At 45.7% G+C, this 15,875-nt stretch overlaps 1 protein-coding gene across 1 annotated transcript in view; it reads right to left on the bottom strand.

The window, feature by feature from the left end:
• Positions 1-15,875, bottom strand: part of NUBP1 (NUBP iron-sulfur cluster assembly factor 1, cytosolic) — a 320,559-nt gene that overhangs the window by 131,888 nt on the left and 172,796 nt on the right. Inside the window, exon 9 of the mRNA XM_069210416.1 lies at positions 14,314-14,416. Within this exon, the coding sequence (XP_069066517.1) occupies positions 14,314-14,416 (103 nt within the window). The remainder of the gene's footprint in view (positions 1-14,313; positions 14,417-15,875) is intronic.

Raw genomic sequence — 15,875 nt, 5'->3', positions numbered from 1 at the left:
CTGGCCTTCTGATCTAATTATTGGGTAAGAACTGTATTGGTGCCTGTGCCTTGCTAGATTCTTATCAGGTAAGTAATTTATCAAATCTGTGACAGGATATACAGATCTTGAAGAAGGCGTATTTAGCCTTGTTCACCAAGCTGGTGTTTTATTTTTATAGTCTGCATTCGGGACCGTTCGGGTTGCTTTTGAACTCCTTCAGGATTATAAGGAGGAGCTACTACTTAGGGATCCAAGTCTTTAGAGTGATACAGACTTAGGTGATCTATTGTGGGCTTGTTCTTTCAATTATTAGAGACCTTTTGTTAAGCCACATGGCTCGACTATCAAAAGTAATATGTTGCAAGTGCCTAGTTCAATCTGCTGTTATTCGGCGCTTGTCATGTATTTAGGCAACAGCCCAATTGTTCTTGCACTTTTTATGTTTTCTGTGTTTTCTTTATCGGTGGTATCTTTTCTTGCTCCCGCGGATGTTGTTGAGCCCTGCCCACCCATTTGTGGGTATCATAGCTGGTGCAATTGATTTTCTTTCCCTGTGAGGGCCCCAGATCGGTATGAAAGTAAGTATACAGGGAGTGCAGAATTATTAGGCAAGTTGTATTTTTGAGGATTAATTTTATTATTGAACAACAACCATGTTCTCAATGAACCCAAAAAACTCATTAATATCAAAGCTGAATATTTTTGGAAGTAGTTTTTAGTTTGTTTTTAGTTTTAGCTATGTTAGGGGGATATCTGTGTGTGCAGGTGACTATTACTGTGCATAATTATTAGGCAACTTAACAAAAAAATAATATATACCCATTTCAATTATTTATTATTACCAGTGAAACCAATATAACATCTCAACATTCACAAATATACATTTCTGACATTCAAAAACAAAACAAAAACAAATCAGTGACCAATATAGCCACCTTTCTTTGCAAGGACACTCAAAAGCCTGCCATCCATGGATTCGGTCAGTGTTTTGATCTGTTCACCATCAACATTGCGTGCAGCAGCAACCACAGCCTCCCAGACACTGTTCAGAGAGGTGTACTGTTTTCCCTCCTTGTAAATCTCACATTTGATGATGGACCACAGGTTCTCAATGGGGTTCAGATCAGGTGAACAAGGAGGCCATGTCATTAGATTTCCTTCTTTTATACCCTTTCTTGCCAGCCACGCTGTGGAGTACTTGGACGCGTGTGATGGAGCATTGTCCTGCATGAAAATCATGTTTTTCTTGAAGGATGCAGACTTCTTCCTGTACCACTGCTTGAAGAAGGTGTCTTCCAGGAACTGGCAGTAGGACTGGGAGTTGAGCTTGACTCCACCCTCAACCCGAAAAGGCCCCACAAGCTCATCTTTGATGATACCAGCCCAAACCAGTACTCCACCTCCACCTTGCTGGCGTCTGAGTCGGACTGGAGCTCTCTGCCCTTTACCAATCCAGCCACGGGCCCATCCATCTGGCCCATCAAGACTCACTCTCATTTCATCAGTCCATAAAACCTTAGAAAAATCAGTCTTGAGATATTTATTGGCCCAGTCTTGACGTTTCAGCTTGTGTGTCTTGTTCAGTGGTGGTCGTCTTTCAGCCTTTCTTACCTTGGCCATGTCTCTGAGTATTGCACACCTTGTGCTTTTGGGCACTCCAGTGATGTTGCAGCTCTGAAATATGGCCAAACTGGTGGCAAGTGGCATCGTGGCAGCTGCACGCTTGACTTTTCTCAGTTCATGGGCAGTTATTTTGCGCCTTGGTTTTTCCACACGCTTCTTGCGACCCTGTTGACTATTTTGAATGAAACGCTTGATTGTTCGATGATCACGCTTCAGAAGCTTTGCAATTTTAAGAGTGCTGCATCCCTCTGCAAGATATCTCACTATTTTTGACTTTTCTGAGCCTGTCAAGTCCTTCTTTTGACCCATTTTGCCAAAGGAAAGGAAGTTGCCTAATAATTATGCACACCTGATATAGGGTGTTGATGTCATTAGACCACACCCCTTCTCATTACAGAGATGCACATCACCTAATATGCTTAATTGGTAGTAGGCTTTCGAGCCTATACAGCTTGGAGTAAGACAACATGCATAAAGAGGATGATGTGGTCAAAATACTCATTTGCCTAATAATTCTGCACTCCCTGTATTAGGGGGCTTGGTGGAGGTGTCTTTTACTTTCTATTTTGAGCTTCAAATAATAGATGATGCTGACAACTTACTGTCAGATTACCATCTTACTTGGATTCTAAGAAGCTGGATAAACACGTTTAGGGTGTGATCTTGTTTATTTCATTAGGGATTTTCATCTAGTATCTGGTTCCCCTCCCTGGTATTTCAACTAATCGTGGATCTCCTTGAGGTATTTCTGTCCTTGCTTCTGCATTATTGTGTAGTGGCTTCCATTTTTCGGCGACAGCATGTATGAAACACAATTTACTGTAGATGGGTTTTATGAACACATTCCAGATGAGTACCTGCTTCTTTTTTCATTATTCTTTTCTACATCCTCCTTTTAGTACTTGCACTTATTTCCATTTGCACTTCTTTGGGTATTTAGTTATATTTTGTTTGGTCAGATGTATATCTAAGCATGTTCATGTTAGGACATGGGGTCAACAAGGCCTAGCATGATCACTGTTGTTGGTTGATGGAGCTTGTCGGAAAAATGATGCTTTCAAACCACAAGGTCATTTTTTAGAAAAATATATTTTTAACTCGAGCCTTATGTTTTTGTTTCAGAATGGTTTGTTGTTCTTGTGGACGCTTTGGTTTCCAGTAAGACCCTGCATCCCCCTGCCCACCCCTGCACTACCTGTTTTGGGTGTTGAGTGCCCTGATGAAGATGGTTCCCAGGTTTGGGGTCATACCGAAATGTGTGTCGGCGCTAATGTGAGGCAGACTAAGGATCAACAAAATACTGCAATTATATTTGGATTAAGAGGGCTATTCATTTTGTTATAACGGGTTCTATATTGTGAAAAGCAATCATTGCATATTGATGTGAACTACACTGAAGGCATTGCATTTAAAGTGATTAAATGCCATCATAAATTAACCTGATGGACTCATATATGACTGATGTCAAGAATAATTCACCCCAAGAGGGGTAGCTAGATTGGTGCTTGAGTGAGTGGAAGAATTCAGGGAACTGGGATGTGGTATGAGAGCAGTATGACAAAGTGATTGATTTGTTGAGTGAATAGAGGTACTCAACAAATATGCATGTTTGTGTTTTTGCGGGAAAACATGAATCATTGTTTGGGATCTTGATAATCAAGTGAAAACAATGTATATATTTTTGTACTGAATATAGAAAACACATCTTAGATGACTGGATAATGTATGAATAGCAAATATGACATTTTATACAATAAAGATATGCAGATTTTTTTTTTCATTCTTTTGGGCTCAATATAGTTTTTGTACGAGACATTGCATAGTAGTGTGAAATATGGGGGCGGCTTAGTGTGTTTTTTAATTATTTACAGGATGAAGCACCTGGCCCTAGTTCACCGTAAAAAAGTTTACTGGATGTGTGTAGGTGAATGTAGTTGTATGTCAATAGGAGAAGCTCCATGAATCAACACTGTATGGGTACTTGGGGGCTATAAGGATGAGACAACACCGCTCCTCTTTCCTCTTGCTGAGAACCTTTGGTATGAAAGGTATCAGGAGGGAAAAGGTAGCATAGATCCCAGACTAACTGTCGAAAGGCATTCCTCCACAATCCTGGATATAGATGGTAACTTGCATAGAACTGGCATTTGCGGTTTTTGTTTGTTGCAAAGAGATCTAGAGCTGGTTTGCCCCAAAATGAGAAGATCATACTTAGCCCGGCTGATCAAACTCGCATTCATGGTGGCGGTTTCTTGTTCTGCTTAGCATGTCTGCTAAGAGATTTTTAGTCCTGGGAAATGCAGTTGGTGCTTTTATCAACCAGTTGTCGAAGTACAATACCTGTTGATCGTCCTTCCTGAAAAAAGCTGATTTGAAGCCAAATGGGAGAACTTTGATACGTGGGTGGGAATGCAAAAGTATGAATCCTGTAAATTCAGTGCTGTCACGTGGAGTAGGAAAGGGTGACCATGTAAAAGGATTGTTTCCAGAAATACTTGTTTAATTTAAAGAGGTCTATGATAGATCGCCACTCCTCTGTTATTGTGTCTATGAGGGAAAAAATGAGAATTGTGGTATATTCCTTGCTGAGTATGTGGGCCTTTCTCTATGGAACCTTTGGTTAGCGTAGCTAGCACTTCCTTCTGAAGCAGATGGAGATGAGGTGGGCACCCTTGCTTTGGTGGAGTAGTAGGCGGAAGCTGGGTGAACTCTTAACATCGGACTGTGTGATGAGATCCAGGACTTATTTGTCAATGCTTTTTTCTGCCATAGATGACAACATTTTGGAATTATTTATCCCAAAGGATGGCGTAAACAGCACCAGAACGTTGTCACTGTAGGTACGCTAGCCTAAAGGCTACTCATAGGGTTGGGTAAGTCTGATACCTCTGGTATCCACCTTGATACAGATAAGTGTCTCTTTCGCAGGTCCCTCTAAAGGATGTTTCTATTGAAATTGTAATGTGCCAAAAGATTTTGCGGTGTCTGAGACGGCCTTGAATGATTGCAAAGCGTTGTCTATGTTGGCATGGTAAGGTAAAAATATTAGATACATTTGCACCTCAGATTCTAAATGTTGTGGCATTGAACCAACCTTGACCCTGCCAGTTGTGAGAATCCTACTGAAGCTGGATATATAGCACATTATATACTGTCTGAAGAAGACGTTTCACCTCCCTGTCGAGGCTTTTTTTTTGTTTTGTCCTTCCTGTCTTCTGGCAGATATTTTATGTATGTGGCAATGTCTGACCACATCTGGTGGTTATAATTGCACCATATTGCCAGCGATTTGGCAGTGCGTACTGTAGCCCTAGACATAGTTGAAAACGTTTCCTTTCTAGTTAGGTGGAGTTATAAGCGACAGGGTTTTCCATGATTGTAATCCTCCTGGATATATCAACAATTGCAATGGGCCTCACAGCTTTCCTGTTTAAAATCATAAAGAAAAACAAACTGATTGCTTGTCTGCTATTGAAAGTTGAAAGGGTTTCGTTGCTTGTTCCCAAAGGGTATGGAAACCACCAAAAACCATCTGGTGGAGGATACACCAGTTGTGGGTGTATCATGCCCTGTAGATCTAGTACTAGAGCTACATGTTCCTGAACCATGCTTTGAAGTTGGAGGCGGAGGGAAGTGGTGAAATTGCTCCACTTATTGCCTCTCCATATCTTGCTTACTGTTGTAGACAAACTCATATTTAGACATATTCTAGTTGCAGATTCCTTACCTTAGAATTTTCCCCAGGCGTCAGACTGGATCTGGAGATTTTTTCTTCCAGCAATACCCTTGCGCATCGGTAGGTGGCGTTGATAGACTCCGCAGGCGTCGTAGGTGTCGTGGTCGCTGTGATGAAGTCGGGAGTAGTACATAGATGCCTCCCTCGCGCAGTGACGTCAGTTTCTTTTAACGACTTTCCACGCCAGAGCGCAGAGCCGCTAAGAACACTGATATTGGTGCGCCAGAGCTAAGGACCTGAAAGGGTGAATCCCTGTCCCTAGAAATCAGTTCGCAAGTGGGGAGAATGGGTGGGCGGTAAGGAATCTGCAACTAGAATATGTCTCTACCAGATATTTCATTACCGAAGGTAAGTAACTTGTACATCTGATAGAGTCTTTCAGTTGCAGATTCCTTACCTTAGAATAGATACCCAAGCAATGCCATCCTCGGTGGTGGGCTGCAAACCAAGATCATACTAGGAAGTCCTGCAGGACCGAACAACCAAAGTAGCCGTCCCGACAGACCTGACTGTCCAGGCAGTAATGTTTAGCAAACGTGTTCAGGGATGCCCACGTAGCTGCCTGACAGATATCCAGGACAGGAACTCCGTGTGCTAACGCAGTAGATGCAGCAGTGGCCCTGGTAGAAAGAGCCAGCAAGCCTTCAGGAGGTTGCTTTTTTGCCAAAGCGTAGCACATTTTGATGCAAAGAAGCACCCATCGAGATATGGTACGTTTCTGTACCACCTTCCCTTTCTTCGCACCCACATAGCCAACAAAGAGTTGATCGTCCACCCGGAAGTCTTTAGTACAACTGAGGTAGAACGCCAATGCTCTTTTTGGGTCCAGACGGTGGAGTCACTCCTCTTTATGGGAAGGATGTGGGGGTGCGTAGAAGGTAGGCAAAGTGATGGATTGGCCTACATGAAACGGTGTAACCACCTTAGGAAGGAAGGAAGCTCTAGTGCTTAACACCCCTTTGTCGGGGTGTACGGACAAGTACGGAGGCTTTGAAGAAAGGGCCTGAAGCTCACTCACCCTGCGAGCAGAGGTGATGGCGATAATAAAGACAGTTTTGAATGTGAGGAGCCGTAAGGGACAATTATGCCTAGGCTCAAAGGGAGTACACATCAAGAAAGTAAGCACAAGATTAAGATCCCACTGAGGCATGATGAAGGGAGTGGGAGGAAATAAGTGGGTGAGCCCCTTTAAGAACGTACTCACAAGAAGAGATTTAAAGAGCGAGGGCTGATCAGGAAGCCTAAGAAAGGTGGGAAATGGCAGACAGATACCCCTTAAGGGTGCCCAATGCAGAGCCCTGCTGGGCTGAGGAAAGAATGAATAGAAGAACCTCTGAAAGAGGGGCAGATAGGGGGTCAACAGATTTGTTGGTGCACCATGCCACAAATTTATTCCAGCGACAGGCGTATACAGTTTTAGTCGAGGGACACCTGGCTGCCAAGATAACATTGCAGACTTCGGTTGGAAGGGCAAATGCCGTCAACTGTTGCCGCTCAATCTCCACGCATGAAGGCGGAGGTTGGACAGGTTCGGGAGGAGGACCATCCCCTGCTGCTGCGACAGAAGATCCGCCCGAAGAGGCAGTCTGAGTGGAGGATCGATGGACATGCACAGTAGCTCGGGATACCACACTCTTCGAGCCCAGTCCGGAGCCACCACGATATCTTGGGCCCGGTCGCTCTTGATCTTCTTGAGAACTCTGGGCAGAAGAGGGATAGGCGGGAAGGCATAAAGGAGGCCGGAGCTCCACTCGAGACACGTCTCCGAGCGAGTGCCGCCTTGGAAACTCCAACGTGCAAAATAGCTGACATTGCGCGTTCTCTGCAGAGGCGAACAGATCTAACCAAGGCTCTCCCCACATGAGAAAGAGCCCTTGCGCCACCTCCGGATGGAGACGCCATTCGTGATCGACAGTGCGCCAGCGGCTGAATTAGTCTGCTCTGGCGTTGAGAGAGCTCGCCAGATGTTGAACCATCAGGGTAATGCCCTGATGTACCAGACATGTCCAGAGGCATCCAGGACCCTACCCCGCCTTGTTTGTTGGAGTACCACATGGCGGTAGTGTTGTCTGTGAACACCTGCAGCACTTTCCCTTTGAGAGAGGGAAGGAATGCTTTCAACGCAAGTCTGAGCGCTCGGAGCTCCAGCATGTTTATGTGGAGTCCCAACTCAGCCGGAGACCAGATGCCTCTGATCTCTGCCTCTCCCACGTGGCTGCCCCAACCCAGAAGCAACGCATTTGTCACTATTGAGAGATCTGTTTGGGGAAGGGAGAGGGATCTGCCATTGACCCAATTGGGATTTGAAAGCCACCACTGCAGGTCTTTCGCAGTCCCCTCCGAGATCTGGACCATGTCGGAGAGATTTCCCTGATGCTGCGCCCACTGGAACTTCACGTCCCACTGCAGAGCCCGCATATGCCACCTGGTGTGTGTTACTAGCATGATGCAGGAGGCCAAGAGGCCCAGCAGCCTCAGAGTCTGTCGCACCGAAACCCAAGACCAAGGCTGAAAGATCAGAATCATAGCCTGAATGTCTTGGACTTGCTTTTGGGGAGGATAAGCCCGAAACCGCACTGTGTCCAGAACTGCCCCGATGAAAGGGAGCGTCTGAGAGGGAGTCAGGTGTGACTTCGGCACATTGATAGTGAACCCCAGCTGGTGCAGGAGGTTCGCCGTAGTCTGAAGGTGTGGGACCACTGTCTGGGGCGAAGGCGCCTTCAACAGCCAGTCATCTAGGTAGGGGAAGACTGAGACCCCTAACCTGCGCAGATGAGCTGCAACCACCGCCATCACTTTAGTGAACACCCGAGGGGCACTGGTAAGGCCGAAAGGGAGCACGGTAAACTGAAAGTGCTCATGACCTACCACGAATCCTAGGTAACGTATGTGGGCAGGCAGGATGGGGATGTGGAAATAAGCGTCCTGCAAGTCCAACGCTACCATCCAGTCTTCTGGGTCTAAGGCAGACAGAACCTGAGCCAGGGTGAGCATTTTGAACTTCTCCTTCTTGAGGAAGTAGTTCAGGTCCCGAAGATCTAGGATAGGGCGCAAGCCTTTGTCCTTCTTTGGTATCAGAAAGTAGTGGGGATAACAACCACAACCTACTTCTGCAACAGGGACCCTTTCTATAGCTCCCTTGGCCAAGAGAGCCGCGACTTCCTGGCGGAGAAGCACCAAATGATCCTCCAAAATGGGATGGAAGGATGGTGGCATGTGTGGTGGTGCGGATTCGAAAGGGAGGGAGTAGCCCTTTCGAATTATTTGCAAAACCCACCCGTCCGTGGTGATATGTTCCCAGTGGGGCAGATGATGGCGGATTCTGCCTCCTACTGGGCGGGAGTGAGGGGACGGACTAGGAAGGTATGGAGGCTGCAGCGGGGGTAGGGGTGGACTGGACAGACCTCTGGTTCCCTGTCCCATGACCTCGTGGGATTCTGCGCCCCCGGCCACGCATAGGCTGTCCAGCATGCATGGCCCGGTGGCTGGGTTGAGAATGCGACAGGGCGCCCCTTCCGTGGCCACAAAAGGAACGAAAAGCGGACTGTTGGGGGTGTGTGGTGGCAGAAAGGCCAAGGGACCGAGCTGTAGCCCTGGACTCCTTGAACCTCTCTAAGGCCGAGTCCGCTTTGTCTCCGAAGAGACGGGTACCATCAAAGGGCATGTCCATGAGTGACTGTTGGACATCCCCCGAAAAACCAGAAGTACGTAACAAGGCATGGCGCCTCAAGGCCACTGTCGTAGCAACCGATCTGCCCAGAGAATCGGTCGTATCCAGCCCACAACGAATGGTGAACTTTGCCCCGTCTCGCTCGTCTTTGACTGCTTGGAAGACGATAGCACGGGCCTCCTCAGGTATCTGCGGCAGGACTTCCACAACCATATCCCACAGAGAGTGGAAATAACGGCCCAAAAGGCATGCGGTGTTCACGGACCGCAGCGCGAGGCTGGAGGAAGAAAACAACTTCTTACCGAACTGTTCCAGTCTTTTGGATTCCCTATCCGGGGGTGCAGAAGGGAACGCGCCAGAAGAAGAGGAAGCCTGGATAACAAGACTCTCGGGCATAGGATGCTGGGACAGGAGCTTCGGGTCGTTCGGCGCAGGCTGATGGCGGTAAGCGATCGTCCTGTTCACAGGAGCCCCTGTGTTGGGTTTGGACCACGTACCCAAAAGGACGTCAGTGAGGGCTTCATTAAATGGAAGAAGGGGTTCAGAAGTAGAAGCCCCAGGCTGAAGCACCTCCGTCAGGAGGTTAGACCTGACTTCGACAGTAGGTAGCTCAAGGCCAAGGACCTCAGCCGCTCTACTAACCACCATACCAGAGGTAGCTCCTTCCGCCGTAGCCACGGTAGGAGGAGACAGCATGCCAGAGTCAGGAGAAGTATCAAGACCACTGGCTTCGCCCAAGTCCTGTGCCCAGTCCATAGTAGGGTCTTCCTGGTATTCATAAGGGTCCAGGGACCCCTCCAATTCCTCCCCATATTCGTACCCATAGGAAAATGGGTCAGAATCCGACCTCAGGCGAATAGGGCTCACCGAAGCCAAAGGTGGCGTCGGCCCACACCGCTCCGAGTCGTTGGGGATGAGAATGGGGTCGACGTCGATAGTGGCCACTACCGACATCGAGAGCGTTGCTGAACGTCCCGGCGCCGGGGAAGGTCTCGACTGTGCGACCGGCGTCGAGGCGGATCCGCTCACGGATCCAAAGGCGACCTCTGTGGCCGGGGCCGAAGCCGCCAGCGCGGAACCCAAAAACCCCTCGGCCAAGCCCCTTGGGCCCGAAGGAGTCGTATCGGGCCGGCACGCCCAAAGGTGAGGACGCATGGCCTCGTAAAACTCTGAGTTGGGCGGGGGTCGCTCTGGCTCTGGGATACTCGGGGAAAGGCAGAGCCGACCCAGGCGTAGGCTCCAAAGACGGAAGCCTACTTAGTTGACGCTCGTCCCACGTCGCGTCAGCCGAGCGACGGGATGAAGTCGGAGAGCGATGGGACTTCTTCGACAACTTCTTTTTCTTACCGCGACCCGACAATTTCGATGACGATGAGTGGTGATGGCTCCGCGACCGATCTCGAGACCTTCCTCTCAAGAGAGAATGGGACTTGCGCGGAGTCGAGTGCCGGGCCGCCATCAGCTTTAGGGACCGCTCCCTCAAAGCCTTCGGATGCATCGCCCGGCACTCGGAGCACGACTTCGGGTCGTGGTCGTGCTCGAGGCACCACAGACAGACACGATGAGGGTCAGTCACCGACATCATGCGGTGGCAGTCCTCACAGGGCTTGAACCCGGTCTTCGGGAACATCCTCGACACCCCAATAAAGTCGACAAAACTGTCGAATTCGGCCCAAAAAATAGCAGAGGGAAGCTCTCTCTTGGATCAGTGCGTGGCACGGAAAGAAAAGAACTGACGTCACTGCGTGAGGGCGGCTGTCTATGTACTACTCCTAACGTCATCATGGCGACCACGACGCCTACGACTCCTGCGGAGTCATCCGACGCCACCTACTGACGCATAAGGGTATTGCTCGAAAAAAAAATCTCCGGATCCAGTCTGACGCCTGGGGGAAAATTCTAAGGTAAGGAATCTGCAACTAGAATTCTCTATCAGATGAAGACGACTGGACTTACGCTGACAATGTTTGTTGTTAATAAGGCCTTCGTCATATAGGATGCAGTCATAGATGAGTCTGTCATAAGCAATGCAGTCGTAGACAAGGCTGTCGTAGCCTTGGTTATCCTAGACTAGGTTTAGACAAGGCTGTCCTTTGTAGACCATCATAGTCGAAGGCTGACGCAGACTACCAGTGTAGATGAGGCTGTCACAGGCGATCGTCGTAGAGGAGGCTGTTTTAGATGACTGACGTGGACGACCATTGTAGATGAGGCTGTCGTAGATGACCATCATAAACAACAATCGTAGATGAGGCTTTCGTAGACAGCTGCCGTCGATGAGGCCTTCGTAGACAATCATCAATGACCCGTCGCAGACGACTGTCATAGATGAGACTGCTGCTGACAAGACCACCCATAGATGAGGCAATTTGTCAATGAGGCTGTCGTAGACGATGATATCCTAGTTAAGGCTTTCGCAGACAATGCTATCGTAGATGAGGCCATTGTAGACAAGGCAATTTGTAGATGATGATGTCATAGTTGAGGTCGTCATGGAGAAGGCCGTCGTAGAAGAGGCAATAATAGTCGACATGGTTGTGATCATCGACATTGTGATCGTAACTGTTGTTACCAATGACTGTGACAGCGGTTTTGCTGTAGACGTCTCATTGTCAGGTTATGGGGATCTCCCTTATGTAGTGTCAGGGCTGAAGAGGAAGTTGAGGGTCTGCCTCAGAGGACGTTTTTTCCAATTTTGTCACTCTATGAGAAGTGCCTATGAAGAGTCATGGTAAGTCTTTCTTATGGCTTTTCTGCGTGCCTTCTGGGGAGCCTTGGCACAACCTCTTCCCTTTGACCTCTCCGGTGAGGTGAAGGAACCTTCAATGTCCTCATCATAAGTGACAGATTTAAGTTTCTGTAGTCCCAATAACAGCTTCATCTCTAAGAACGTAAGAGATTTTGTGGAAAAAGTTAGACATATTTTGTAGTCATTTACCTTGTTCTCTGCTACTCTGACATATTAGTACCAGGGTCAGAGAAATGAAACGTGAAATATAGTCTTGGATGATCCAAAAAGAAGTAATAGCTGAAGAAACTGAGCAGAGCTCAGGGAGTCTCCATTCACACGACGTGCAGTAGAAAATCTGAGGGACTTGGCCTCTGTTGGGAGTGTTCTAGAGGGTGCTGTTGCCGGTTTGGTTATAGTTCAAGTTTGGCCATTTTTTTAAAAGGACACAGATAGGCTATTAAAGCGACTTTTCTCATTGCCATTACAGCCCGTGTTAATGATATATACTGTTTTATTATGGTTCTGTGGGACTACCACTTCAACAATAGCTTGCCTGCTATTTGCTTGATATCAGTTCTCGTGCCCGCCACATCCTGCTGCATGATGTCCATGCAATCGTTTGTTGTCCTAGCGAGTTGTAAGTTGGAAACATTTTCGAGGATCGTGTCTTTTGTGTCCTTTATTTCAGTTTTGTCTTTTATAGGAGATTCTGGTGCTGGAGACTCTGAATTTGTCCTCTTCGTGGCTGTTAGAGTCTTTCTCGGACATCTTATCAGTTTAGCCACTTCGCAGCAAGAATAGGGATGCAGGTCACTTCACACTGAGATAATGAGGTCCTCAAGAGTGTTTCCACTCTGCATGGGTGGTTGCAGCGTACCTTACATTCTAAGTGTAACCAATCCCATATGACTATGGTGATCAGTGTGTGCTAAAATTTATAGCCTGTAGCACTATATTTAAATATGGGATTGCCGCCTCCTGAATGGTGTAGTGGAATAGCGGACCCTTAAATTGGCGGCGCAAGATTATGTAAGGTGCTGCTTATGAGTAGGAGAAAATTTGTAAAGAGGTCGTGGTTTAGGCTGCACAGCTCTTAACTGGTACTGACCAAGCTCACAGTTCTGGCCAGACTCTCAGTTGACTGTATGGAGCTTATCTGGGACAGAAAGCTTCCTCATAAAAGAAAACCAGGGTAACTCACTGCCCTTTGGTCGCAACAGGGCATGCGATCAGAGGCTTAATGCTCTTCCGTTATACACACTCTTTACAGAAGATGATCATAACATTAATTTGGGGGTTTACTTTCCATTTGGTGTCTACAAATAATGGAAAATCTGGTTTGCATTCTAAAGAAGTCGACTATCATTAATCCATATATTTTTGTTAACAGCTGGTGGAACAACATCAGCTACAATAAGATGTGGTGGTTAATTAAATGCTAAAAAGCTTTACAGTCAGACACATTACAACATATTCTGTGGTCTGCTGATCTTTGGAGGCTTTGGCTCCACTTGAAGGTGATCCCGGAATTGATTTACAGAACAGTCTAGGGTCTGACTCTCAGTTGTTTTCTGCATATGGGAGAAACTCAAAGTTGGCTTCCTTAGGTAAGGACTTGCCACTAGCCAAGGAGAGGCAGCGTCCCAGAATTAAAAACATCCTCCTTTTGGAAAACCTAGCTCACATACAACAGTAAGAATCTATTAAAGATCATGATAGGTAGTTTCCGTATGGCATTCTTAAGTATAATCCTCAACAAATTCTTCCACTGTCCTTTTATGGTTTAAATTGTGCTTCACGTTGTTGCTTATAAAATTGAAAATTCCTTAAGCAATAATAGATATCATACCCCTGACAGCGTATTATGACTGCATCATTTTATCGTATTGGAAGTTATGAGGAAAAAATATCAAATAGCCAATAACTTTCCGGGACAATATCCATGATGTTAATGTAATTCACAGAAATCATGAACTGTGAAGCAAAGCTTTAAAAAGGTTTAAGCTAACTTATTCCATTCTGTGCTCCAACACTGATGTTAAATTAAACCAATTAATGTCAATGTCAGTTTCACCGTTGTCCCACAAAATTGTGAAAGCTCCTGAAATTCCTAAAATACTGAGCCTGTCCGTAACATTACAGACTTAATATGCAGTCTTCAAAGAAGAAAATGCATTTGTCAATTACTGGAAATATCTGCTCTATTAAAGTGTATTGTACGGACTGAGAGAAATAATTTCCTTTTCCCATCTCATAATGAAAGATAAAACAAACAAGGGTTTTATCTCACCAAAGGAGAGGGATCGCCCAGAGATTGGCATAAGAAGGGACAGAGATGAGTTTAAAATCAAGCCAATTGTGCACAGAACAAGCAAAGCCAAGGGTCACTTGACTGATTAATGTAGGCAACACAGAAGCATAAAATTAATAATAACTAAGTGAAAAAACTAAATGTAAATAAAATAAATGTCTATCCCAAACAAAAAAAGACTACAAAACTAGGATCAAGATTTAAATGGCTTGCATACCTCTTGAGGCAATCACTCTTAGCAAGTGCAAAATGAAGCATACCTATCCGAGGGTCCAGAGGCACTTTACCCAGAAGAGGAACTTTTAAATCATGACACATCTTCTCTGCACCGCCTGTTGTTGGAGGGAAAATTTGAGATTCATTCTGCAACAAAGAAGAGGAGAAACTGCTTTCAGACAAGACTGTTAGAGGCAACAGATTGTTCCATGTTCAATTAATGTACCTATAGTCACAATATGTACAATCAAGAAGTTGACTTTTTTGCAAGGTATCTTAAAACTTAGATATGGCAGGTAATCATTAGGGGTGGCGAAAAAATTCAGCTCCGCCAGCTGTATTTGCAGAATTTTGGCCACTCCGTGTTCAGCTTGGAAAGGGGAGTTCCGGCAAAACTCCACCAACCGCTGTGTGGCAGAATTTATTTTTGTGTGCGGCTTGTCAACACTAAGCTACCGAGTATGAATGAGGATTTGCATCTCAATATGATTTTTGGGAGCTAAAAATCTGCATGAGCAAAATGACATACCCGGTTCCACCCACTCGAAGGACTCTGCAGAATCTTGCTGAGTTTTTGTGAAACGTCTGCATATTCCACAGGGTGAAACTCAGCAAATTCCACCCAGGCCTGGTAATCATCCTAAGCTGCACAATTACCAACTGCAAATCATGGTCTTTCAATCATGTGTACATGGTAAGCTGTATTGAAAAGTATGTAGGTAATGCTCACACAATCTGTTTCATTCAGTTGATTTTTAAAGTGACATATCTACACCGGGGACCATCTAACCAGTCAATCATCAACTGGTATCAGCCAATGTAGCTCTTATGAACAAAGACATGATCCAATAGCAATGTGAGTTTGGTCAGAAAAGGTGTTTAGAAACATTTGGTTGAATAATATGTAAAAGACCAAATTATAATTTTTTTTTTGTAAAGAACGACAGCATCTGTGCACAAATGTGCACTCTGTGCGGCATAAAAAATGTTGCTCCCTTTGCAAAATACTTTCTCTGAGTATACTAAATGCCATAATGTATACAAATGAAAAGGGCAGCCTTTGTAAATTTCAACGGGGATGAATATGCAGTCTTCAGCGTTAAGGCAACTTGAGTCACCCATGATGACTGATATGGCAAAGAACCATCATGTGGAACTCTTCCAGATGGTGGACAATCTAGTGCATCCAGACTGAACATCCCCGATAGCTTCGCTGGTTGAGTAGTGTTAACGCGTCCCTTTATGCCTAATTTATACACTTTGGGACTCGTTTCAGGCCAATGAATCTTTTGACCCTGATTGAAGACACCTTAGGACGAGATAGCTAATCAACATGTCAATCAATATGTCAATAACATCATCAATATTTAATATAACAAGGCAATTCACTTTAGTCAAAGACATTTAATAAGACTGAGGACACCACCATGACCTTTCAGTCATGAATAACCACACCAGTTTAGTACGTTTTGTGATATTTATTCCCTATTGATTACAATTCTACTAGCAAGTTTATTAATCTCATAACCAAGAAGCACAATAGCATAGTCACAATATGACAACTCTGATAAGATTTCATCAAAGCAAGAATCACGAATATTAAAAC

The sequence above is a fragment of the Pleurodeles waltl genome, chromosome 10, assembly GCF_031143425.1.
Source record: "Pleurodeles waltl isolate 20211129_DDA chromosome 10, aPleWal1.hap1.20221129, whole genome shotgun sequence".
Lineage (NCBI taxonomy): Eukaryota > Metazoa > Chordata > Amphibia > Caudata > Salamandridae > Pleurodeles > Pleurodeles waltl.
Note: the sequence above shows the minus strand (reverse complement) of the source record. Positions and strands in the feature narration are given on the sequence as shown.